This window comes from Mesocricetus auratus, unplaced genomic scaffold (genome assembly GCF_017639785.1).
Source record: "Mesocricetus auratus isolate SY011 unplaced genomic scaffold, BCM_Maur_2.0 Super-Scaffold_4256, whole genome shotgun sequence".
Lineage (NCBI taxonomy): Eukaryota > Metazoa > Chordata > Mammalia > Rodentia > Cricetidae > Mesocricetus > Mesocricetus auratus.
Genome location: NW_024429182.1, coordinates 113,210,633 through 113,237,598, shown reverse-complemented (window position 1 = coordinate 113,237,598; position 26,966 = coordinate 113,210,633). Strand labels below are relative to the sequence as shown.

General features: G+C 45.4%; 1 protein-coding gene across 2 annotated transcripts; it reads right to left on the bottom strand.

Annotated features, from left to right (window-relative positions):
- Positions 1-5,869: 5,869 nt before the first annotated feature.
- On the bottom strand, positions 5,870-18,982 carry Cfap161 (cilia and flagella associated protein 161). Of its 2 annotated transcripts, XM_021231694.2 has the most exons (7): positions 18,798-18,946; positions 17,964-18,053; positions 17,217-17,452; positions 15,559-15,649; positions 10,132-10,290; positions 7,314-7,387; positions 5,870-6,417 (listed from the first exon to the last, which is right to left on the bottom strand). In XM_021231694.2, the coding sequence occupies exons 1-7, from the start codon at positions 18,864-18,866 to the stop codon at positions 6,225-6,227; spliced, it is 912 nt and encodes a 303-aa protein (XP_021087353.1). In that variant the 5' UTR covers positions 18,867-18,946; the 3' UTR covers positions 5,870-6,224. The 2 variants fall into 2 exon arrangements, with proteins under 2 accessions (XP_021087353.1, XP_012974364.1); XM_013118910.3 differs by lacking the exon at positions 15,559-15,649 and having other exon boundaries at positions 10,132-10,393; positions 18,798-18,982.
- Positions 18,983-26,966: the final 7,984 nt, after the last annotated feature.

Sequence of the window (26,966 nt, the reverse complement as noted above, 5' to 3'; positions counted from 1 at the left end):
CTAGGCACAGTTAGGCACATTAAGAATTCAGCATCCTACTCTGACCTCTGGCAGGAGCAGGGTACATTTGCAGCAGCTGTCAGCGTAGAACTTGAACACACATCTAGAGTCATACCCTAGAATACACCTCAGCATTTCTGAGTTTCAATATTAGTAGTCCCGTCAATCTCAGGATCTCTCTAAGAGACAATAGAGTCAGACAGTTGAGTGTTCTAGGCTGAAGTCCAGGCTGCCTGATTCCCTCCTTACTGGTCATATCACATAGACTCTGTTAACCTATGTTTCTATAAATTTCAGATAATGCCGGTACCTATCTGATAGGCTGTGAGGATTACACTGGTTTCCATGTTCAGGTTACAAAAGGCTTACTACACAGCAAGTGATCAGCAAATGTTTGATGGTGATGGTGACGGCGACGGTGATGCAACGATGCTCTACCCCGAGGACAGACAGGGTACTTCCCTGCCTTCAAAAAGCTTACAGTTCACCACGGTAGACAAGCAAAGAAACACCGTTTTGATCCGCAGTGCAAGTTGGTGATGGGGGAAGAAAAACACCAGTTCACACACAGTACCAGGCAAGTCTAGTCTCCCCACATTCTCAGCCTCCGTTCACTACGTAATGAGAAAGCAGCCGTGGATGACAATAGTGTGAGCCAAGCAATGTGCTGAACGGGGCCAATAGACATCAAAAGCATGCACGCAGGAGCTTCTCTAGGAAGCTCATAGTGATGTAGAGGAGAAACAAGTACTTAAACTTGGGTTTTGTGGGGCTAGAGAGATGGTTCAGCAGTCAAGAGCACTTTCGACTCTTGCAGAGGATGTGGGTTCCTTCTCAGTACCACCCAGCTGATGACCATCTGTAACTCAGTTCCAAGGGATTTGATGCCCTCTTCTGGCCTCTGAGAGCACTGCACATATGTGGTGCACATACACACATACAGGCAAAACACTAAGATAGACAAAAGTAAAATCACTAAAATTAGCTACAGAAGGCAGCATGCAAGATAAGCAGAGATCAGCCAGAACCAGACAGCACTGAGAGCTGTTGGTGATGGATGACAGGCAGATGCAGAGTGCTTATCATGTACAATCTTTCCCAGGCTACACAGTGAGATGATGATGGTGGAGATGTGTGACCTTGTAGACTATGAGTGAATAGAAGTTAAAAGCTGTGCCCTGACCTGCCATAGCCATACCTCTAGGAGGTGATCAGTGTCCTAACTGAGTCCTTTGTGTGGCCCACTGATCTCCTCCTGCCTCTCTAAAACATGTCGCCGTTGACGCTTCTGAGCGACTCTGGGATGAGCTGGTTCTCAGGGGAGAGTCGAGGCTTGGTGAGAACCGGGCCCCACAGACAGGTTCTGGAGTCCTGGGCCTGGAGCTAGGGTTGGTGAGTAGGGACAACTCTGATGTCCAGATGAATGGCCATCAAATGCCCAAGGCTGGGCTTTAACTTGAAGTTTCTGCACACACCCTCCCAAATCCACTTAGGGCAGCTTTTACATACATGTAAGTGTCAGACACCACATTTCTATAATTTAAAACTTTTAAGAGAAAAATTATATTTTCCTCTTCAAGAGGTGCTTTTAGGATTCTCTTCCTCTTAAAACATTTGGTTTTTTGAAGCTGGAAAGTCCCACATTATTTGACATTGAGCCTAACTTATTGAGCCGTTTCTTGGGATTGACTTGTTAACGTTACTAATGTTGACATCTTGTGGTCATCATAGGTAACTGCATGCCAAGTCTGGAGCGACGTTATGTCTGCCAGACTACAAGCCTCTGGTGACCCCATCCCGGGTTCTGCTCTTCAAAGTACTTAGTGATCATGAAGCTGATCAGGCCCTACCTCCAAGTAACTACATCTCGGAGGACTCGCCTCTGTCTTCCCCAAAGCTTTGTGAATCCCTTCCCTGACTGAGGCTCTTTTCCGTTCTGTACATTGCCAGGAGAGGCCATTGACCCCTGCAGGCTCTGATGCGCCCCGAGACTCTGTCCTCAGCCTGCCAGCGATGATGCTCACTAGATGATGCTCACTAGATGATGCTCACTAGATGATGCTCACTAGATGATGCTCACTAGATGATGCTCACTAGATGATGCTCACTAGATGATGCTCACTAGATGATGCTCACTAGATGATGCTCACTAGATGATGCTCACTAGATGATGCTCACTAGATGATGCTCACTAGAATGTGTTTTAGAAAAGCTTCTTTGATCCTTGAGTGTTTGTTTTTGTTTTGTTTTTTATGATTTAGTTTTCAACCAGGATTTGTGTTGTTTTCCTTTTCTTTTGTAAGAGTTTATCTATCGACCAATTGTCTGCTTTACACAGGATCTTCCTTTAGGACTAGGATCTAGTAACTCAGTCAGGCTCTCCATAGAGCAATAACTGAATTTATATTACATCGTCATCAAAAGTGTAAGTGAAGCAAAATGGTCATTTCTCTGAAAAAGCTCTAGATGATGAATTTACCAGTGAAAAATTCTAATTTTGCCTTTGGCAAAGGATAACAGTAAAAAAATGAGTGGTGGTGATGGCAATGCCTTCAATCCCAGCACTCGGGAGGCAGAGGCAGGCAGATCTCTGTGAGTTGAGGCAAGCCTGGTCTATAGAGTGAGTTCCAGGACAGCCAGGGCTACACAGAGAAGGCCTGTCTGGAAAAACAAAACAAAACAAAGAACGTTGTAAATGTTTTTTAAGCCTGCAGAAGCCCACCAATCAGATCTGCATTCCCCACTTCAGGCCTTCATTATCTTTCGCACAGCTGTGATTCCAGAGTCACAAATGACCTCCTCCAATTGACCTTGAGCCTCTCCCACCGTCTCTTCCCTTCCCCTCCCTCCTCTTCCTACCCCAGGCCTCCCTCCCTCCAAGGGTAGAAACAGAAATCAACTTACAGCAGTGGTTACCCACACAGCACGCATCTAACACATGCAGTCATTTCTTCCTGCAGCCCTCAGGGAAAGAAAATACCTAAGCCTCATCTCTGGGCTTGTCTTCTGTCCCTACTGAAGGAAGTGAAGGTCCCACTCAGTCCTGAACTTGGATTTGTTACCACTGACCAAGGACTCGAGGACTATCAGAAGATGACGCCACTGTACCTGGAGGGAAACAGCCTCTACCTTGGGCCTAATATCTCCAGGCAACCATGGTCATGGTCCTGAACACACATCCTTTTGTCTATGCTTCGTTCTTAGCAATGGTGTGATCCTCCTCCTCTCCCTCCTCTTCCTCTCCCTCTTCCTCTTCTTCCCCTTCTGTTAGTCTTTATCCGCTGAGTTGTGAGGCCCTGTCTTTCTTTGGGGCCTCTCTATTCCATGCCTTATCTCCGCTCTTCATGACATTGCCTTGATTCAAAACCCCCATGTCCCATTCTCCCTGATCCCTCCACAGCAATCTTTCTAGAGCAACATCATATACTTAGTCTTCAACCTCTTTCAAAACTATCACCTTCAAGATAAAATTCAACCTGGGGGAGGGCCTAGCCCTTGCCCTGGACGAATGGCAGACTCTGGAGATCCTCCATGAAGGGCCTCACCCTCCCTGGGGATCGGAGTGGAGATTGGGTGGGGGGCTGGGGAGCCTAGTGGGAGGTGCAGGGGAGGAGGGGAGGGAGAGGGACCTGGGATTGACATGTGAAGCAAGCTCATTTCTAACTTAAATTAAAAAAAAAAAAAGAGGAAGAAAGAGAGATAAAATACAAGTTCCTCTGCTTGATGCATGAAGCTAAGGGCAACATTCAGCCTGAAAGCTGCTGCTGCCTACAACATTCAGTAGCACAGGATAGCCCGGTTCTGGTCTCCTCACAGGGTCTGTGATGTCTTTGGTTGTCACAAGTGGACTACTGCTACTGTCATTTGGTGTGTGAAGTCCAGAAATGCTGACAAACAAGGCACAAGACAGCCCTGTGACAAAGAATTACCTGAGCCAAAATAATCAAGGGTGCTGTATTAAGAACCCTTAACCAGAAGCAGAGTCTAGGAGGAAGCCCAGTTCTGCTTCTTGGAGCTGTGTGGATTTGCCATGAATAAATAACATAGACTGGTGACAAATAATAAAAAGCATGTAAGATGTTCAACAGACAGTACTGAGGTGTAGGTGACAGTGACAGGTAACAAGCTCAGTTCTGAGGTGCTCCTGTTCTTTTAGTGACACACTCCACGTATGAGAGACACAGGGTTCATTTGTATCTCCCATCCCCCTGTTCTGAGTGCCCAAACCTAAGGTAAGGATTTCTGTAGGCTAGCCAAGTGCTCTACTACTGAGCTGTGCCTCCAAGCCCAAAATTTTCTTACACACACACACACACACACACACACACACACACACACACACACACAAATGACTCTGAGGTAGGTATTAGCATACCTTGGCAGTAGGGATTAAGATGCCCTTGTGATAGGAATGAGAATGGGCCGGCATTGGTTGCTATGTTTGAAGACGGTTTTGGCCCACGTTACTCTCCTCTCCCAAGACAGTGTCTCTATCCTTAAAATAAACTAGCAAGTTTTTTAAAATACAGATTCTGTCGACTGCAGAGATGACTCGGAGTTAAAGAGCACTTTCTGCTCTTCCAGAGGTTCGATTCCCAGCACTCACAATCTTAACTCCAGTACCAGAGGATCTGATGCCCTCTTCTGTCCTTCATGGGTAGTGCATGCGTGTGATACAGGCAGTCAAAACACCCATACATATATTGTTTGAGAAACTTACACTATGGGAATTGGGACTCTACCCAAAGTAAACCAAACGAGGTTTTCTGAAGATGTTCCCAAGCATGTACATTTTAAAGCCCTACCCTAGAAGCTCTGGTTTGGTAGCCTGGGCAATGGTGTTGCCAAGGATCTTCAAGGGCTGGAGTACATAGTCAGGTAGGCACCTGCTGACAAAGGCCACCTCAAGGGACTGTCACTTTGTCATCTGGGTCCTTGCCTATAGGGCTTCCCTTGAAGCCCATGGCCCATCTGAGCGTCACTCATGAAACTCATTGCCCAGGCTGAACCCAGCTTTGAATCGAGATGTCTATGTAGGGTCCTGACATTGGTGACTGTAACTGATCCCTGAGTTGACTCCACCACACAAACAGGCCACTTAGCCTTTGGTGCCAATGCCTGCTCCTTGAAGTATGCTCCAGCCCAAGTTAACCTACATAAAACCTACTGTAACCTACTTTTTACCACTCAATTCATTTCTTTGAGGATAGCCTTACACCTACAAGGCTGGGAGAACTATTTGTCCTACTATAACACCTTATGTATATGAAAGGCAGAATGCGTAATTGAACAAATAATTGGAAGAACATGCATTCATTCTGTCCCGATTTTTCCTTTTTAATTCTTTTTTAGTTATGTGTATTAGTATGTGTTTGGGGGAGTGTGCACATGAGGGCAATGCCTGAGAAGGCCAGAAGGGGGCACCAGCTTTCCTGGAGCTGGAGCTAACAGGCTGTTGTCAACCACCTAGCATGGATGCTGAGAGTCCAACTCAGATCCTCTGGAAGAGCAGTATGCAGATTTAATCACTAAGCCATCTCTCCAGCCCCATTGCTGGGACCTTCATTATCACATGGATGACATCAGGACTGGGTCAGTTGCAAAGATTCACTAGAGGTAAAGGGATTCTGCAGTATGAACATCGTTATAAGATCATAGCTACAGTAGAGTAGAGGACCTGACATCCCAGGTTGGAGGCTGAAACAGAAGTAGGATGCTTTTCAGAACACAGTGGTGCATGGCTATAATCCCAGTACTCAGGATGCAAAGACAGGGTGATTTTAACTCCAAGGTAAAGCTGCAGCTCAAAGCTACACATTGTTCCACAAGGAAGAAAATTGGAAGAGAAACAGCAATGCCAAAACATCCATAAACTTCTGACATTTTTATTACATATAACACGACTTTGGAAAGGCGCATAGGCCTTGCAGGACCTGCGAAGCAAGGGGTTCTGAGTGGGGGGCACTGAATTCTTCACAATTAGGATATCAACAAAAGCTAATGTGACTTCAAATGCTATTATTTTCAGACACTATTTACTCCCTACAGGTTGTCCCCCATGACTAATTCAAGAGGTTTAATAAGGTATTTCTTTTAATACTGGGTTCAGGGAGTTCTGCGCCCTACTGAAAAACTGCTTGGGGCACAACCAAGATTATTCATTTCTTTTAAGACCTACAATTGATGTGAGCAGGACCTGAGAGGCCACATATATGCCTGTGTCACTAGGTGTTGATGCCCATGGCCTGCTCCACGGCACTGGTATCCTCTGCAGGAGGTTTGGGGAGGTCCAGCATGGTGGTCGATTTGTCCCTGGGATTCCCGGTAAGCAGGATCCAGTGGTTCTTAGGCTTTTCAGCTCTGTGTGAATCCTGATGTGTATGAGCTGCAACCTCAACTTCCTTCCCGAAATAGGTCCTGAAGCAAGAAAGAATGGATTCCCGTTAGATACTGAGTAACAGTGCTCAAGAACGTTTGCTCATCCCTCCTAGAAAATTCCTCTTGCATCAGACCACTGTACAAAGCCCAATAGAGCCCCTAAAATGTGATACATATGCAGGAATATTTCACCCATTTGCAGAGGTTTAGGCACATAGGGTCCATTTGTAGCCAACATTCTCCCATCAGGGGAGACTTTACTGAATAACAACACCAAAGTTCTACACAAAGCAGGATTTCAGCATCACAATTTATAATTATGATATTTAAAAGTATCAGTTACAATTGCAGTCAATAGACAATGTGGGGACATGATAGGTATCTCTGCCAAAGCATTATCAAAATACAATACATTAATCTTCTTTAGTGTTAAAAATAGGTATTTGTAAAATCAAGTCTGTTGGATTCTAAATTTAGACCAATCAAGATGATAAACATATGGACCACTCCTGAATTTAAACTAAATTTTTTGTTTTGACTGTCTTAATCAATGTAATAACCTCTTTATGAATTATAAAATAAAATATGTCCCTTGACAAAATGAGATATTTGATGTACCAACTGAGTGGTTATCTTTGAGCAGAAATATTCAAATAATGTTGAGCATTAACAAGTATTTTCAAACATTTGACTTGTTTAACATGCTTAAGAGTAGATGTTGTCAACAATAAATGGAAACAAAAATTGGTCTTTACTTTTAAATAATTTTTATAAACCTTGGTGATAAAAATAAATCAATGTCATTGTTCTTAATTCAGCACCTAAAGACCTGCACCTCGCGTGACTAGACACAGACTCTTAGTCAGACATCTCTGCTTTTACCTCTTGACCTGAACCTACTGTAGCATTCTATTCTGCACCCAGCAATGCAATACCTTAAGGAGAGATGCCGATGGACCGCCAGGGCTCGGTTTGTGTGGCGATGATAGATGACAAGTTTTTCATTTGCCTTTACAGGATAGGAAGAGAGAGTATTATTAGCATTCTGTCTGATGCTAATCTGTCTCTGCTAATCTAAAAAATACTCATTTCAATGTAGTACACATATAACCTACAAGGCTGGGGGACCCTGATGGGTTTGATGAAATGCATCATGGTAGATGTCTACGTGGTAGAATAATTATTCAAAGTCATATTGGAGAAGATTTTTGACAATGTGACATATGACTAATGGTGTTAAGTACACACACATGCACACACATGTGTGTATATATTCAACAGTTCCTATTATGTGTGTGTGGTAGGCATACACGTGTGTGTGGATATGCCTTGTACCTGTGTGTTCATGTATGTGGAGGCCAGAAGAGACACTGGGTATCTCTCCATTGTGTTCTACCTTATTCTTTGAGGAAGGATCCCTCAGTGGCCCTGGAGATGACCACCTAGACTGACTGGACAGAAAGCCCCAGGACTCTTCCGGCCTCTGCCTCCCAGCACTAGGATTACAAGGTACATTCAACCTCACCTGCCTTTTACATGGGTGCTGGGATCCAAACTCAGGTCCTCACACTTGTGCAGCAGTGTGCAGGACTCTACCCACTGAGACACGCATAGCTGCTCGGGATATCATTCTGGAATATGGGTGTGTGTACATATAGACACATATGTATGAATGTATGTATACGTATATATTCATATGCATAGAAAAATAATAAAGTGGTGGCTTCTGGAAAATTGAATTAATACTGGTGATGTTAATATTTGTACCTGAGGACAGGGACTTGACTGTATATCCCAAGTTAGCCTAGAACTCATGATCCTCTTGCCTCGGATGTGAGCCACCACAGCTGGCCAAAGAAATAATATCTTATTGTCCTGACTCCTATAAGATGAGCACCACTAGAAGGAAAAACAGCAGCCCCTGGCATGTGAGCTGGTCTGGTACCCAAGGCTAAGCCCTTCTGGTGAGCAGAATCCATGTCACAGAATTCCACATCAGTTAAAACCACTATGATCATAATGGGTCTGGACAGGACCAAGACCACCCAGTCACATATGAACCAACAAAACATGAACATCAACCAAGCCAGAAAATCCCCAGCAGACAGGCGTACCCAGCGGTTTTTTTTTTTGTTTTTTTTTGTTTTTGGTTTTTGGTTTTTGGTTTTTGGTTTTTGATTTTTGATTTTTCTTTATCAATACTCTCAGTAGGCTCCTGTCAGCTCTCCCCCGGGAGAGGAGTTACTGACATGCTCAGTTGTAAGATCTCCCTCGCCTTCCTGGCAGTTTCCAAGCCCCAGCAATATCCCATTGCTGGAGCTGTCGCCAAACATGCCTGACCAAAAATCTCTCAGGATCCTTTTTGGCAGCTTTTACTTGAAGCATCCCAGGTCCCCAAAACACATTTGCCCTGGCCTCAACAGCTGATGTCCCCAGCCTGCTGAGCCACAGGTGCAGCTGGAGGTCTGCTGAGACAGCAATAGCATGTGTGAGGTAGCTTGGTGTGTTGGGGGATGGTGGGGAGTGGAGGGGGGTCTTTTCTGGACGGCTCTGTGTTTAGCTGATATGCAAGCTTGCCTGGGTGAGGTTCAGAGACCTGCCTGGACCATGGAGCAAAGAATTCCTGCACCCACACTTCTCCTACGAAGAAACACAGCTACAGCCCCCTGACCACAATTTGCTGGCTGCTGCTCATGCAAACTAACCTGCTGGTCCTTCAAACAATCCTACGGGGATATCATGAACACCTCTAACTTACAGGGGCACCGACTAGAGGAAATGAAGACCGTACCCACCACCATCCTAGGAAAGCCAAGCTAAGAGAGGATGGCTACAGAGAAAATTCTGCCGAGCTTCCTTCATTGTGGATAAGGTGACCACCCATCCACCCTGTACAACTGGGATCCCCTGCCAGAGCTTTGAAGAAATGGACCCACTGTGTGGAGCAGATTCAGAGGAAGCTGTGACTGTAGCCCCTCCCATGGCTAATCCAAGCCAGAGGCCTCCAGGGATTGCTAGGGAGCCCTCCCTCTCAGCAGCAAGCTTGCTCTGTGCCCGTGGGAGCCTCCCAAAAGGATCTTGCCTCATGCTCTGTCACACCTGGTCCAGAGTCTAAAACAAGAATGATCAGGGACTGTGTCTGCCTTACTAGCAGCCTCCTGTCTCCATCCTGTTCCTCAGCTTCCCAGATGAGAACTTAGGCCAAGCAAAGTGGTGCCCGTTCTGATGCTTGGAAGGATGGAGAATCTCAGGCCAGCCTGAACTACAGTGTGAGCAAAGAAAGGAGAAGGGAGGAGAGAGAGGGGGGAGAGAGGAAGGAAGGAGATAAGGGAGAGCAGAAGAGAAACAGATGGAGGGGGACAGCAGGGGGATTCATAGGAAAAGAAAGAAGGGAGGGAGGGAGGGAGGGAGGGAGGGAGGGAGTTAGTCCTGTACAGACTAGATTGGGAAGCAAGCGCATTGCATGCTGGGATCTCATACAGCGCTGGCAGCCTGTGTTGGGAGTGCCCAGGGACCCTGGGTCTTCTGTACTGCTCTGGTGGTGAGTCTAACCTGCAGCCAGGGTTGAGAGACAGGAATGCGGACTGCTGCCTCAGAACAAACCAGTGCTGTCCACATGGAAGTTATCATGAAAGAAAAAGAGAGTCTTCTTGCTATTGAAGCTACAGTGAGCCTCCACTTGACCAGCAGGTGGGAGCCACAGCCCTTCCTTTCACAGACCCCAGGCCCCAGTGTCCCACGTGCCAAGCTCACCCTGACTGGGTAGCCTTCATATTCCAGGCGCAGCTGGGGGTCGAGGAAGGTAGCCTGCCAGCAGTTCAGATGGGAGGCCTGGTCCGTCAGAGTCACCTCCTGCAGCCAGGACTTCTTAGAAGACTTCAGAAGGGTCCTGTGGTCACTTGATAAATACAGCTGGAAACCGCACATGATCTTAGTCACGGCTACCAAGAAAGCCAACGGGACTGCACAGCAAGCAGGCACAAGAGCAGTTTCTAGAACCCAGTTCCTACCCATCCTGTAAGAAAGCACAATTCTCCCCTTCCTTAGAAATACACTGTCAGAAGAGAATTTCCCCCTCTCCCTTCCTGTGCCCTTCTTTCCTGTGATGGTTTGAGTGAGAATGCCCCATGGTCATATGTTTGAAGACGTGGTCCCCAGTTGGTGGGGCTGCTTGGGAAGGATTAGGAGGTGTGGTCTTGTTGGAAGAGGTGTGTCACTGGGGGTGGTTTTGAGGTTTCAAAGACCCATAGCATTCTCAGTTAGCTCTCTATCTTTCTGCTTTCTGCTTAAAGATCACATAGGAGCTCACTGTCTCAGAACCTTCCCTGCCTTCCTGATGTCCTTTCCCTAACATGATTGCCATGGTCCCCTAACACTCTGGAACCATGAGCCTCCAAATTAAATGCTTTCTTTTCTGTTGCCTTGGTCATGGTGTTTTGTCTCAGCAATCGAAAGATAAGACATTTTTATCCACACTCCATTTCCTGTTCCCATTCTCTTTCAAAGCGTGGGCCCTAGGTCTCTATCTTATGCACTATAGACAACATTGCAGAAACTGGTCACCTGAGATGATGTACTCTTCAGCCTGGCGCCATCACAGCGGGCACTTGCTCGTGACTCCACAGTGAACCTGACCATCTGGAATCCATGTTCCCATTGGGAATAGAGATCGGCTGTGTGGCTACATTTCTCAGGAGCCATCCCATCCTGCCTGAAGTCCAGGGTGTTCTGTCTTTGTTAGCTCTTTGCTTGTCCACCTCCACCACCTTGAGCATTCAGGTGGTTTGTCTGTCTCTTAACAAGTTTTTAGTGTGTTCAAAAACTTTACATTTATTTTATTTATGCATATGAGTGTTTTGTCAGCATGTATGTATGTGTGTTGTGTGCCTGCTCATGTCAGAAGAGGGTTTCAGATCGTCTGGGGCTGGTTGTGAGTGCTCTTAACTATTGAGCCCTTTTGTGAGTGCTTTTTATCCATTAAACTGTGCGCGAGGTATGGCAAGGAAGGCCTACGTGAGTTATAGCCTTCTGCACAGTTTCTACCCAGCAAGAGGGGTGATGGGCTGTGGATAAGAGAGGTCCCTTGTGATCCTCTGGATGTTGGCTGTCCCCTTTGTGACTGATGATTCCCAAGGTGGGAGATGAGACCTGATGAGAGGATCTCCTATGCTAGAGGTGTTCCTCAGAAGCCAGATCAAACCAGGGAGACCTGGACCAGGGCTGGCACTGAGAATGAGCAGATGGAGGAATTATACCACGGAGAAAGGGTGAGCTGGCCCTGGATAGACAGGGGCTTTGCTGCAGTGACATTCAAAACCAGAGAGGGAGAAGTCACAACACCAAGACCAGTGCTCCAACCACGTGAAGTCACTCATAAAACCTGATCAAGAGCTAAAACACCTTCCCGAGAGAAGTTGAGAGACGCATTACAAGAGTAAAAACTTCAAAGTTGTTAATAAAAAAAGCACTCAGTTTTACAGTGCCAACCAAACACAAAGTGACTTTTCTGTGCATAGGCAAAGAGACTGGAAAAGATAATTATTGCACTTAAGTCAAAGATTAATTCCTAATATAATCCAGACAAAGAAAGATAATGGGGGGGAACAAAGATCCGTCAAAGTGTATTACAGTGCTGTATAATTACAACACTATAGCCCTGGAGTAAAAATAGATGATTTCAGTGGATCAAAATAGATTATTCAGGAGGACTATGTGGTGCACAGGATAATTTAATATATTCTTAGGGAAACACAGTGTGCCAGGAGGAAGAATTATTTCAGAGCTAACATGTGGGATGGGTGGTCATTTGGGAAACTCAAGTAAAAAACCTTTTACCAAAGAAATCTCAAATGTTTTAGAGACTAAATTTAAACAAATGCCAGACTGTAAACATCTAGAAATTAAAAGTTGTTTTACTGTGTATCATATCTTTAATGGTGTAAACCTTAAAAAGAAAGGCAACGGAGGGGCTAAGAAGATGGGCATGAGAGGACGGGGAGGAAAGGGAACTGAGATTGGTGTGCAAAATAAGATTGTTTTTAATTTAAATAAAAAATTATTTATAAAAATAAACAAGATGCCTCGGTGGACAAAAGCAGTCCCTGCACAAGCCTGATGGCCTGCGTTTGCATCCAAGGAAGCCACATAAAACAGCTGGATGCGGTAGTGTTTTACATCTGCAATCCCAACAGCACTGTAGTAAGACAGGAGGCAGAGATAAGAGAATTGCCTGGGATCAGTGCTCCAGCTAGCCTGGAATACACAGTGTGAGAAACCAGAAAGACCCTGTCTCAAACAAGGTAGAAAGTGAAAACTGACTCCTAAATGGTGTCCTATGCACACATTCACACACACGCACACGCAAACACACATTCACGCACGCACAGAAATAACTTCAAAGGAAAACTGATAGATTGATCTCAAAATGCAGTTAAAGCAACTACAATTTAAATTGGAGGAGGTGATATTAGCAGCAAATATGACAATGCAATCGTCCATCCAAAGGGCAGTAGAGAGACAAAGAACACATGGTCCCCAGTGTTAAGAGAAGCCTTTTCCTTGAGTGAAGCCGTCCCGCCAGCCTGGTTCCAGAGCCACATTAGTCCCAAATAAACACACAGGAGGCTATATTAATTATGAAGCTGTTGGCCTTGCTTGTCCCTTACTGGCTAGCTCTGCCTTAAGTAATTACCCCATAATTGTTAATCTAAGTATGCTTCTTACCGGAGAATAGTTCCCGGCGTCCTACCCCCATGGTGTCACATGTTGACTCTCTTGTCTCTCTCCTTCCCAGAATCCTCCTGGACTCCTAGTCCCTCCTATCTAGGTTTTCTATTGGCCAGACAGTACTTTATTGACAAATGCACAGGCAAATAACAGGACTTCCCCAACACCCCAGGGCAAAAGAATGAGGAAGGCAAAGAGAGGGATAAAAATGAGAATATAGGAGAGTGGAGGAGGGCAAAAGTTCAGGGATGGAAACAGGTACTACAGCGTTTACATATCCTTTCCTGCTTGTTCATGAGATTAGCAAAGATTTAAATTATGATGTTTGTCACATTTTAGTGCCGTTTGCATTTAGTGTTGCTGAGGGTGCAAACTGGCACTGCTGATTAAGAAAGAACTGGTTACATCTTTAAAAAAAGAAAAAACAAACAAACCAGGATCAATCACTCTCTGAAACGTAGGCTGGCCTAGAGTTTGTGGCAATCCTCCCAAGTACTAAAATTATAGGTGTGTGTCACTATACCCAGCTTTCAATACTTCTAATTGTATTCACATTCTTAAAATCAATAATTCTAAGCCAAAACAAAACCATATTCTGAAGATAGACGCACTAACTAGGCTTTGAGGGGGGTGAACTTTAAGCATTTACACACACACACACACACACACACACACACGGAACTTTATACGTGATAGAAACTAGAATAACAAACCCAATTAGTTAGGTATGGTAGCACACACCTGTAACCACAGTATTCAGAAGGCTGAGGGAAGATCCCTAGTTCAAGGCCAGCCTGAGTTGAATAGGAAGACCAACAGAAGAGAGAAAAGGAAACTTCTGAAAATAGAATCAAGGCTGGGTAACAATAATACTGCCACACAATGATATATTAGGCATTCCTTAAATGTAGTTGTTAAGAAGAGCTTTGAAAATGCTGGAGTAGAGAGAACCTGGGTGTTCATTATGATCAGAGCAGAGTTTTGGTTTCTGAAGAAGACACATAGAAAAGCACAAATAGAAGAAGCCAGATGCTGATGTGCTCGTCTCTGGGTGCTGCACCCCTGTCTCAATGGCTTAGTGTTTCTTTCATTTTCGCATATAAACTCAGGCTGCAGATCAACACCTACACATGGCATAGTTTGACTAGCACCCTTCGCTTGACTTAGTGGTACCAAAAAAACTGATGATACAATGTCATATCAGCCAATACTGGAATCTCCTATTGGTCTCATTTTCTCTAATTGCTGTCATCAAATCCTGATAAGACACAGCTTGCAGGGGAAAGGGCTTATTTGGGCTCACAGTTTAAGGAGTTAATCTTTAATGGTGGGGAAGGCTTGGCAGCACGAACAGCTTATGGCTACGGCTGTGCATATGGGGCCACTGATTCGGTCTCAATGAACTGAGAGATTGGGCCAGAACTATAAGGCCTTCCCCCGACTGCAAATCAATTCCTCCATCTGGTCCCCAACTCCCAAAAGAGCACTGCCAGTTGGGAACTCAGTGTTCAAACACAGGAGACCATGGGGGGACATTTTACATTCAAACCATAACAATGCATAGCTGAACTTCTATTTTCCCAGTGTTCTTATGTCAGAAACTCACTTGAAAAAAAATCTGAATTAATATGTGTAAAGCATTTACAGCATTACCTGGTACAGTGCTCAAATCTTATGAGTCACTGACTCAGTTAATTTACACAAATCCCTATTACATAGTTTGCATATGAAATTCAAGAGTGAGTTTCTCTGGTTCTGTTGTCCGTTTTGTTTTGTGGAGATAAGTCTCACTCTATAGCCCAGATGAGTCTCAAACTCGTGGCAATTCTCCAGCCTCAACTTCTCAAGTGCTGGCTTTATAGGTGTGTGTCATCACACCTGACCTATATATTATCTCCAAAGTAAAGGAGGATCTCAGAGACGCAAGCTTCCTGCACCTGCTAACCCTTATTGCTTCTTAGGAGAAAAAAGAAAACTAAGCAAAAGCTTAAAATGCCAGGGCTGGACACAATGGTCCGTGCCTATAGTCCCATATATTTGACAGGATGCTGAGACATAAGCATCATTTTGAGTCCAGAAGTTCAAGAATAGTCTGGCAAGGTATAACTTGCTGGAATCGGTGGCATATGACAAATGTCAGTTAACTGAATCATTTAATTTACTGTTTAAAGTGGTATACACTTTTGCCATTTGACAGCTGTCTACCAGAAGGACTTTCCTCCCTTCACTCCTTAGCTTTTAAGGGTTAGGGATGTTGTTTGCTTGTTTGTTTTGCTATTTGCAAAGTTAAGAAGAAAGAATCGGGTACAAAATGCTCAGTGGGACCCGCAGACTGAGTGCACAGTGACGGCAGAAATGGAGCCCTCGTCCGCACAGCCCCCTCTGGAGGTAGCCATTGGCCGTCTTGGTAAACAGGAGTGATAGATGACAGTGGGCACACACAAGAAGACTCACCGTCTTGCATTCCAGCCCTGCTGCTATCCCGAGGCAGAAGTTCTGCCCGTATCTAAGGACTTGGCCCGCAGAACCACTGCTCGTGCTGTCACTGGAGGGTTAGAGCGACAGGAGAGAGTGAGGACTATGCCTTACCATCATTTTCACACTTTCCTTGACAGCGTATATTCACATACCTACCATACTAAATTAAATAACAAAAGTTCCTCTCCAGTCTGTTTTGCTTGCCATGGCAAAGACCTCAGTCATCTGAGATGATCTCAAGAGACGCTGATGAGAATCACGTGCTGGAACCCATCATCAATTTGTGTGCCCATCATCAACTTGTGCACCATTCATTGAAATATTCTTGAACACCAACTAAAAGGTCTTTTCCCTCTTTTTTGTTCATTAATCTATTCATGTCTTTGTTTTTTGATGTTTGAGATGGTCTCACACTTAAAGCTCAGGCTGACCTTAGACTCACTATGTAGCCCCAAACTGACATGGAACTTGGAGAAATCCTCCTGCCTCAGCTCCTAGGAGTGCTGAGGTTACCGTGACCAGCTATGAAAGTTCTTTTATGTTAGCCTCAGCATTCAGCCAGCATGAACATGATATCCCCATGCTATCTGTCTCACAGATCAAATCCTTTGACCAGAGTGGACTAAGCATGCTGTGTTAACATCTGCTAAGAAATTCTGGTCATGTGCACTGTCTTTTTTAGACAGTCAAGGTTATACTTCTGCAGGCATTTAATACAATCTTCCCTCATAATCTTCCAGGGACAGATAATGGTCACCAAGTTTAAGTTGTTTTACCACAAACCATCTGTTCTGAAGAAAAATTAAGTGAGGGTGCATAAGACAGGCTCGAGTCTTGTCACTAAATTATTGTCACAAAGTCTTCAACAAAGTTAAAGTGGAGTTTTAATTGTGATTATATGTCTCTAAAGGTCTCGTTGATCATTTCCAAAACCTCAAGTCAATTTCTGGTAGATGACTGATTTTAAAAGAGTAAAACCCGTCCTGTGTAGCCATTTATTAAATGAAGCTAACATAACATTGAGAAGACAAAGCATCCTGTAGCACTATTTGGAAAATCCTTCTTTGATTCCAGGAAAAATATAAGTTCAAATTTCTGGATCTGACCATCATGAGCAAATGGTTTGAACTGAACACAAGTAGCTAGTTAACTTGCTGTCTTAGGCAAATCGGTGTGTAAAGGGCCCTCAGCAATATTTCTCAAGTAAGCAGGCAAAGCAAGACTTCAGAAAATGTTCACAAAACCTTTGCCTGCAGTCATCATTGCCTGATCCCAGTGTCCACATCCGTGTTTGTCCATCTGTCTGTGTGTTTGTGTGTGTGCACAGTGGTATTCCTCAGGTGCTGTTCGCCTCAAAAAAAAAAAAAAAGATTACCAAAGTGTCTCGTTTGGCCTGAAATTCACCAAGTAAGTTGGGCTGGCTGGCCAGCAAGGCTCAGAGATCTGCATGTCTCTCCCCCTACAGTGCTGGGATTACAAGTGTGGACCACAACACTAGGCTTTTTTTAATAGGGTTTTAGGAATCCAAATCAGGTCCTCCCACATATGAGGCAAACACTTACTGACTAGTGTCTCCTCATTTTTAAGCTACAAATCCAAGCAGACACTGTGACACTGCCACTGAGTGTCTCTACCTCAAGATGGTGAAGGTGTTCCTGCCCGTCGGGACTGTGGTCTGAACCGCAGTCACTCCACAGGGCACTTCCAATTCATCGAGTAGCTGGGCTTTAACTTCATCCGGGCTCATGCACAGGCACAGGTCTCCTTCCAGAAACACGCCAGCTTCCTCCCACGGGGGGTGGTTAGGATTCACAAGCATCACTTTGTCGCCATAGTGGATGAATCCATCTTTGGATACCGAAAGCTCCATCTACAATTTTCACAGGAATTTTCCAATAAGTCCACCAATTCCTTCACTGCTGAGAGCAAGGCCCCACCCGAGTGCACCTCCTTTCTTTCTCAGACCGGCACCATTTCAATAACGCCTGCCCTCCCTCTCTCCCTCCGCTTCTTAGTGTCCTTCCCTTCCGTATTGTCAAGCAAGTTCCCAATGACCCTACACAAGGGCAAATGAAGCTGTCATAATTCACATAGGTAGGTTCATTATCAATTCGTTCAAGCATTTGTGAGCAGCAACCTGAAAGGCACTCTACTGGGCAAGCATTAGTTCATCCCTTTATATGCAAACATGATTAAGTAAACACAATTAAGGGTGAACTTCCCTTTATGTTCCTAAAATCTTGGGGGAACTTTAAACACTGTACTTTTCAGTTTATTTTTTTAAAGTTTCCAAAATGGTTAGTTGTTTATAGAAATTGTCCTTGCTTAACTCACGCTTAATTTGACAGCAGTTTGAAACTGGTGTTGGAATTGGAGATTACCGGTCTCAAGAGGTTCTTTTTCAGCCTTCTGTTCCTCTGTATGAGAAGTTCTCCCTTCTCCCTCTTCTCTAGGAAGTCTTTCATGCGCTCCTAGGGATGCAAAGACAGAAAATGGGGGAGTATAGGGCCCAGCTGCTGCGCAGCACAGGTACTGGTAGCTTTTCCCTCCCTCGGAAGCATCTCAAGTTCAAAGTTTGAGAACACAAAAGGAAATGTGATCGTGATGGAGATGGCAGAGATGTCCTCAGCATGTCTCGTGGGATGGTTAGGGAAAAAAAACCTGAGCCCGGGCTGTGGTAGTGCACACCTTTAATCCCAGCACTTGGAAGGCAGAGGCAGGCGGATCTCTGTGAATTGGAGACCATTCTGGTCTATAAAAGCAAGTTCCAGGACAGCCTTCAAAGCCACAGAGAAACCCTGTCTCGGAAAAAAAAAAAAAAGAAAAAACTGGGAAAAAATGCATGGAGAAGAAAAAGAGAGAGCCCCTGTGCGTATCCAGTCTAGAAACAACCAGGAGTGGTATTTGGAGGTCAGCAGTCTCTACCGAGGTCTTCCTGACTGGGATGAACATATGGAAAGTCCCTCACCCCAGAACCTTCCCAACACGTAGGGGTGCCCCAAAGCTGGTGAAGGCAGAGAACCCGGGAGGAGGCGAGCTGTGCTTGCTCTGGATTCAGGAATGGTGAAGCGGGGTGCGGGGGAGCATTCAATAGGGCTGAGTGCGTAGGGGACACGGTGAGGCTGAGTGAGAAGAGACTAGGTGCTCAGAGCAGCACAGAGGGAGTATGAAGGACAGGGTCTGGGATCCTAGGAACGCGGCGGCACCCTGCGCACCTCCTCCAGGTAGGCATTTTCGTTCCAATTGCCCATCCGGACTCCAGGACCATACAAGTTCTGTGCCATCTTCCCTGCTCAGTCAGAAAGTCAGCCTCCCCGGACACAAGCGTTAGCGTGTCCCGTTGCCATGACGACCAGGCAGCTCCCGGTTGGTCAAGGTCCTCTCAGCTAGCCAATAAGTGACAGCACAGCAGGTGTGTGGTTCCGCCTTGGGCTGCAGCACTCTCTCCACCTCACCCCGCCCCTCCCATCACTGACACCGCCTTCAACGAGGACCACCGCAAAGCAGATCCGGAAACCTGGAGAAGGACACTGTTCCAAGTGCTCCCTAGGAGGAAAAGTTTTGAAACTTTTTATGTCGTTTTTCTTGAGTCTGCATCTAGATACATACTCCAAGCTGGTCTTGAACTCATTACGTAGCACAGTCGTCTCTTAAATTAGAGATTTTCCTGACTGCCTTCTAGTGCTGGGATAATACGTGCGCATGCTACAATTGGAATAAAATGCTTTTTGCTTTTTGAATTGGGATCTAAGTTAAAGAATTCTGAAAGCAGAGTGCCTCTAGCTTTCCAGTGGAGTCATGGTTCAACTCCAGCCTATTTTTCTAATCGCGGAAAGCAGCGATTTCACAAACACAGCACATCTTCACTGTAGACACTGAAAAACCAAAACATAAAGAGGGGGGGGGCAATACTCAAATTTCACAGTTTCCAAAGAAAGAAACAAACCACTGTGCTAGCCTATTTTTATGTATACATTTCTGAGGTAGTCCATATTTTCATGGATTTTATGGCAACCCTCCCCTCAGATATCCAAATGCAAGGGCAAGCCTGGGACTGAGTTCCAGGCACTCTTGGTAAAACCGAAGTTTGCTGTAGCCAACATGTCTTCAAGAGGATATTGTCTTCTGAGAAGGAGGAAGAAGCACTTAGATAGGACTACCTGGTGCTGGCTGCTGACTGAATGCATTCATTAATTCTCCAGTGTTCAGTACCTTCTAATGCAGGGGAGAAATGGAAGGTGGGAGCCAAAGCCAGCTAACAGGGAAGCCAGATCCTAAAAACAAATTGCTTCAGGAGTTTGTAGTACACACAAGTCACTGAAGAAATGATGAAGAAGGGACCGGAAGTGAACTGGGGGGCTTATGCATGAGTCATTTCTGCCCTGTGGGCTGTGCGAGTGACAACTGGCCAAGCTTGCGGGAAAGAGGGTTCCTTGTAGACCTGGAAGGACCTGAACTTGGGAGCTGCAGCACGTGACACAAATGGAACATTGTGGCCCTCTGCGGCTCCACTGACTGTGTCCCTCCATCACCACATTCTAAGATATTTCCAAAGACATTACACTGGACCAGACACACGTCATTTGGGATGTGTGATGAACTGGAAACAGACTCAGCGAAGCTAGCAGTATACCTTAGTTCAAACTGCTAAAGCCAGCCTTGTAGCACATGGTGAACAATAGACAGCATGAGTAACTGTTCGCACAGGGTCATCTGAAAGCAGGCTGTCGCCTGGTGATCTCGCAGCAGTGTCAACAAAGCACAGAACCACATGTCTCTGTTGACGCTGGTATAAAAGAAAAACCTGTGTGCTGTCTGCTAAGCAAAAGCACAGCATGCACAATTATGGGTAGCACATGAGCCTCGTTGTGACACTAAATTACTGTTACTGGCTTACTACTTACTGTAAGGTGCTTTTACCTCTATTTAGAAGCTATGCCTCCTGCTTATTACAGGGTACTATGTAGCAGTGGGGGGGGGATTTCCCCGTCAGCAGTCTACTGCGGCTACACTGGAACATCTCCAGACTGTTTAATTTGCTCTTGGGCTGGTCTGGTCACTACCACCAAAGTGTTCAACGCCAATGCTGATGTTGGAGAGGAGTTGACGTGGAATGACTGACCTGGAAACAAAGATCAACGTGAATTTTTTTCTAAAATCACAAATCAATAATGGTTTATTTCTCAACATTCAATCATGTCCAGATTCACTACAACTGGTATTGAAAAGCATGAAAAACATTGGGGATCTGGATTCACTAAAGACAATATACCCCTAACAGATATTTGCAGAGGGCCAATTGCGGATATGGAGGAACTTTAAGATCCTGGCTTGAACACCTAGTACTGATGTTTGCACAGTGAGGCAATACATCCCTCAGAAGTATCCCTGCTCCAGCCTGCTGGCATAGGCCTGTAATCTCACCACTCATTATGTGGAGGCAGAAGGGTCAGGAGTTCAAGGTCATCCCTCAAGCACAAAGTAAGTTTGAGGCCAGCCTGAGCTATATGAAAATTATCCCAAAAAGGCATGGACATTGCTAGAAAGATGGCTCAGCAGTGAAGAGCAAGTATCACTCTGCCAGAGAACCTGAGTTTGGTTCTCAGCACCCGTGTTGAATAGCTCTCGTCTGCCTGTAACTCCAGCACCAGGGAATTTGATGCCTCTGACCTCTATCGGGCACATACCTGCACACATATCCACATATACACCTACTTAAAAATAAAAAGATTTTTAAATCCCTGTTGGGAAGTATGAACAGTCAGATGTCTGTGAGTCACAGGCCAGCCCAATCTACTTAGCAACTTAGGGCTACACAGTGAGACCTGATCTCAAAGCTCACACACGCACATACATATACACGCAAAGACTCTTACATGCAGACTTCTGACTCTAAAGCCAGTGTTGATCCTCCTAAGTGTTTTCATGCTCCCCACAAAGTTGGGTACTAAACAAGGAGACATTGAAGGCATTGGGGCTGGACACCTCTCTCACAGACAACAGCCTATAAAATAAGGACTGAAATAGCAGGATTTTAATTACCTATCAGAAGAATGAGACCTGATTCCTATCTCTGGCACTGGAAGGAGATGAGATATCCTAAACTGCCTAGAAGGTCATTAACGGATAACAATTTAAAACCGACTCCAGGAGCCTTGACTCTTACAAGATTACTTTACATCAGGAAGCTGTCTCATAAAGAACAAAAACATAGCACTGTTCCTTCCTGCGGGAGTGGCCCAACAGGGTGTGCCAATCACTTGAACAAGACAAAGTCTCTCAAGCCCTTTTTGAAGTCATGAAATATTTAGTTTATATATAATTATACAAAAATTTTCATCTGCATTCCTTTAAAACCCCCAAAACCAAGACTTAATCTTACATGTATTCACTCACTAGTGATCCTGTGTGGCTGACTAAGTCTGACTTTAGTAACAAGCCTGCCCCTCAACACCCTCTACTTTACAACTGTGATCTTTGACATAAAGCACCCATATACTAAAAAAAAATATTGTATTTGGTGTGTGTGTGTGTGTGTGTGTGTGTGTGTGTGTGTGTGTGTGTGATCTGATGAGGCATAGGAAACTTTGACTGGAGTCTTTTATTAGTAGTAAGACATCTGGTAGACAGAAAGAGAAGCCAGAGAAACACATAAAAAGAATCAGGTTCAGGAAGGAGAAGGGGAACAAAATCAGAGCCAGGAAAGAAAACCAGGAGATGTATGTTAAAAAGAGTATAGAAGTCCTCAGTGGGTATGGCTGGCATGCAGGTCAGCCCAGGGTCGCACTGAGAAAGCCAGGTAGGATAGCTATTCCACAATGCGGATGTCTCTAGGCCTCAGAGTTCTCCTTACTGGTAGAAACGGGAGGTTACTGTACTGCCAACACTCTGGAAGGCATGGTTAAAATAATCTGCAATGTGTTAATAGATATAAAAGAGAAAGAAATGTGTTGTCAAGTAAACATAGGTGGGAAGTAAGGAGGATTCTTGATCCCAGAATTCCTCAGAGTCTTGGGTTCAAGGCCCTGGAATCTACAACAGAACTTCAGACATGCAACACAGCCCAGGTTCATTTCAATGTGAAATATGCTTCCTTGGGGTCATCTTGTCAAATTAATATTGTAAGAGGCACTGACTATACTTGAGGAAAATGTTTGAGACAAAGTCTTGAGTAGCCCAGGCTGTCCTCATGGTGTAGACAAGGATGGCCCTGAGCTTCTGATCCTCCTGTCTTTACTTCATGCGTTCTAGGACTCCAGGCACACACCATCACAAGGGGTTTGTGTGATGCTGTGCATTGGATACAGGACTATATGTATACTAGGAAGCACTCTATCAATTGAGCTAAGGACCCAGCCCACAGACTTTCTTTTGAGACTTACAAATCTTTGTGGGGCCCCAAACTGGAACTTACAATCCTCCTACATGAACTTTCTAAATTCTGGAATGACAGGTGTTCCCCCACCACACCCATCCCAGCACCATGAAACAAATTAAAGAGGAAAACTGCTGCCCGCCAGACAGCTACCATCATGAACACTATTGTAGTGCAGCCCATTAGGCTAACTGGTGTAACCAAAGTGCTGAGCAGGACAAGCTCTCAGGGACAGTGCGCACAGGTGACAGTACTAGGTACTCCATCACATGTAAGGTGAAAGGTCCACTATACAAAAGTAATGTGCTCTCCCTGCTAGAGTCAAAACAGAGGCTTGGAAGCTATGCTGAAGTTGGTGCTGGGTCCTAGGTATCCACCTACTTGGCCCATGGGATGAACCACAACTGTTAAACAAAGAGTTTGTACTGTATTGGGAGAGCAGGGGAGAGCGGGAGGGAAAGGAACTAGGTTTGGGTTCACAGTATCAGAGGTTCGGTCTATGTCACTTGGCCCCGTGACTGCTGGCCTGTGTTAAGGCACAGCATCATGGCAAAAGAGGAAGGTGTGGTGAGACTGAGCTCTTCATCTCAAGGAAGACAGGAAGCAGAGCTGGGAAGGGGTCCTAGACCTGCCATCATGAAACTGTTGTAGTGCATGTAGGTCTTCCCTGGGGACAGGTAGTGACTAGGCCCCCTAACTTCTACAACTAAGTTCCAAAATAACAACAACAACTTGGGGACCAAGCTTTCAGCACCTGAGCCTAATAGGAGACAGTTGATATTCAAATTATAACACCAACCAAGTGATTTTTGATACTCAAAGGACATGACAATATAAAAAAAAATTAAGACTTGGACACAAAGGGGCAGGAATAACAAAAAAAAAATGCTTTCAGGCAAAGAAACAGAGTAAAGAGAGACCAGAAATTCATACAGAGCAAAATAAATAAAAAGGGAGCAGAGAGGAAAGGCTAAAAAGACCTTTGGCATTAAGGCAAGGCCTGTGGATACTCTTCTGTAGGCAGTGTGAAATTTCTCAAAAGAAACTGATGGAGGGCAGAGTTCAGCTACGGAAGTCTACTATGGCTACAGGCTGATGTACAGATTTAAGGCAGGAAGTCCAGGAAGCCTGCTATGAGACACCCAAGTAGCAGTGGGGATGGAGGAGAGGACAGGAATGAGAAAAGAATCAAGTTACCATCACCAGATGTGGGAACCGAGCTATGCAATAAGGAAATTCATACACGTGTTCATTTAGCTGAGACTCGCCGTGTGCGGTGACCTGTGATTTGCCCTGGGAAAACAGCTGAGTAAGAAGAGACTCTTGGTCCCTGTCTTTGCGGAGAGTCAGAAGGTAGAAGCCCTTCCTAGTCCAGATGGCAGGCTGGGGGTGGGTACAGGAAAGGCATCTCTAAATGGAAGTTGACTGCAGAGTCCTTTGATACAGAAGGCAAGGTACCAGAAATGGTCCTACTCTAATGGAGTGACATAACTTTCTTTAATGACTCCTCCAACCAGGGCACCTATTCCCTCCCACCCTCAACAAAGAGCATATGCTGCTGACACAGCAGAAAAGAGTCGTCCAGGTTTTTATGTCTCCATCTGGTTTTCCCTTCTGTTTTCATTAGCCTCCTACAGGAAAGAACACCACATGAACACCATATATCTCTCCTGAACCAGGCATGACCCCACCCCCAACCAGGCATGGGCCAAGCATTCACCCCTAGGAACAGCTAAGTTCTCTTGGACTCTGTCAACCGGAACTTGACTATCTAGTACTCAGTCTTTGGTCCCTTCATCAGTGCAGTCCTCAGATGCCTCACTCCTGAACACCCTGATGTCTTGACCCCAGAAGACATGTCCCACTTTCCAGGTCCTTACCTTCCTCCCTGTGGGCAGAGAAGAGTGGGCCCCGGGCAAAGGACGTCTCTTCTTTTTCTCCACACCCTGGTGGCTTTCGAAATCCAAGAGCAGCTTCGGGCCTGGGTTTGGAAGCAAGAGCTAGAAGAAGCCAAATGCCCTTGCCAGGAGAGCAGCAAAAAATAAAAACCATGTTTTCCACTTAGGAGGAGGACTCTGCAGAAGCAGCCGACCCCCCCACCCCCGCCCCAGAACAGGGGAACTGAGAGGGCAGGCGCCCGCTGCCCGCTGGAGACTCACAGGTGTCCCTGGGAGGACTCTGGCTTTCGGCCAGTGTGAGGGTGAAACTTCAGGCCTTGTCTTTTGGGATCCCAAACCAGAGAGGGCCTGTAGCTACAGAGGGAAGGTATCTTCTAAGTCACTGAAAATTTATTTCAAACTTCACCCCTCCCCCTTTTCCAGCAGAGGCAAGGCAAGCCTAAATTTCACATGACAAGCAGATAAAAAAAGGGGTGGTGATATGGTTTGACTCAAATGATGAGCTGGGACAGAAACTTCCCCCTTGTCACAGTGAAGAGCAATGATGGCCTGCAGCATACATAGTAGGACTTCATGGGCCACACGAGAACCTCACTATGTAGGAACCACTGGAGCCCACAGAGTGGGACTGAGCTGTGGAAAGCCACATGCCTCTCCCGATGGCTGATGGGGGCTAGGGTGACTTGCATCCAGCTCAACTGATTTTCCTCCTCTAGCAACACCAGCTTCACAGACATTCCTTTGTCTGCCGCCAACCCATTCATCCCATCTCCCTGGTCCAAAAAAAAAAAAAAATCTAGCCTTGATAGGTTCACAAAAAATAGAAGTCAAATTCAGAATGCAGTTGAGCTGTTCGGTTTCACTTCTCTCCCACCGTCTATTATCGTCATCGTTATTGTTACCATCATCATTATGTGTTATTAAGTGTTCTGCATGTCATGCCCTCACTCATGTGCTTACAGAGCAATGAGACAAGTTCCCAGAGCTCTATGGTACGGAGTTAACAAGGGTGTGACTCAGACTCAGTTCCCCAAACAGCCTGCTTTTCCTCTTCCCTTAGTCTAATGGGAAAGCTGTGGTTTACTTTTATGTCACGGACGAAAGAAGGCAAGTACAGAGTTCTGGGAAACACCCAAGGCAGCATGGAAGCCAGAACTGAAACCCATCGCAAGAGTGAAGAGGGCAGAAGAAAGAAAACAGGAAAATATGGCTTTCTATTTGCATAACAGTCACAGACCTCGAGCGCATTTGCATGCCATTTTCAGTCTGGTATTGTCAGTACAAGAGATGTGAAATGATTCTACATTATATGGCCAGCTTTGTGACTTAAATCATAGACTCTGAGTCAGGCATCCACGACTCAAGGGGCAGAATTTACCACTTACCTGCTTTGTGACCTTGGGCAAAGTCATGTCCTGTAACTCATTTTCCTCGTGTGTAAAGGAGATATACTAAAACCTTCGTTTTAGGGCTATTGTGATCTTTATGTCAGGAGGCGTGTGCAGCACGCTGCTGCGGCAACTGTTTCTCCTTGCGTTATGAAGTCAGGGCAAGCGCAGGTTCCAGGGTCTCACAGCTCGCCAGGCACCTCACTCGGCAGATGCTCGCAGCTTCTGAATGTCCATGTTGGATGCTCCTTTGTGTGGCCACATCCAAAAGTCAGCTGAGAGGAACCAGGTCCTTTCTGATTCTTCTTTGGAAATAAATTTGATTTCATAATTGGACAATTGTGCCCTCTTGTGGCAAGTCATGGGTATAGTGTGTTAACCATAAAGAAAATACCAGTACAGTCAGGACTGAGGATAGCCTTAGGACTGACTGTTCTGGGGAACCTAGTTGGAGGGGCTCATAAGGCCCCTCCCCTCCCTGAGGTGCTATAGGAAGTTATTAGTTGCTAAGGAAGTAGGGCTCAATAGGCCTCTCCCCTCCCTAAAGATCTTTAAGCAGTAGATGCTTGCTGGGAGGAGAGAGAGAGGTTTTCTTCAGCAATTTAGGCACTGTTGAGATGCACATGCTCCTGTAAATAAACCCACATGAGCATTCTCAGTGAAACTCATTGGTCACCCTATCCCCAGAAAATGACATGAAAATAGATCGGGGACTAGTTGGGA

What these genes read in the sequence shown, in the direction of transcription:
- Cfap161 (XM_013118910.3), bottom strand. Translation starts at nt 18,866, where the DNA reads ATGGCACAGAACTTGTATGGTCCTGGAGTCCGGATGGGCAATTGGAAC. An exon ending in AAAATGCCTACCTGGAGGAG is followed by an intron (nt 18,054 to 18,797) that starts GTGCGCAGGGTG and finishes TTGCATCCCTAG; the next exon opens with GAGCGCATGAAAGACTTCCT. An exon ending in CATCGGCATCTCTCCTTAAG is followed by an intron (nt 6,418 to 7,313) that starts GTATTGCATTGC and finishes TTCTTGCTTCAG; the next exon opens with GACCTATTTCGGGAAGGAAG.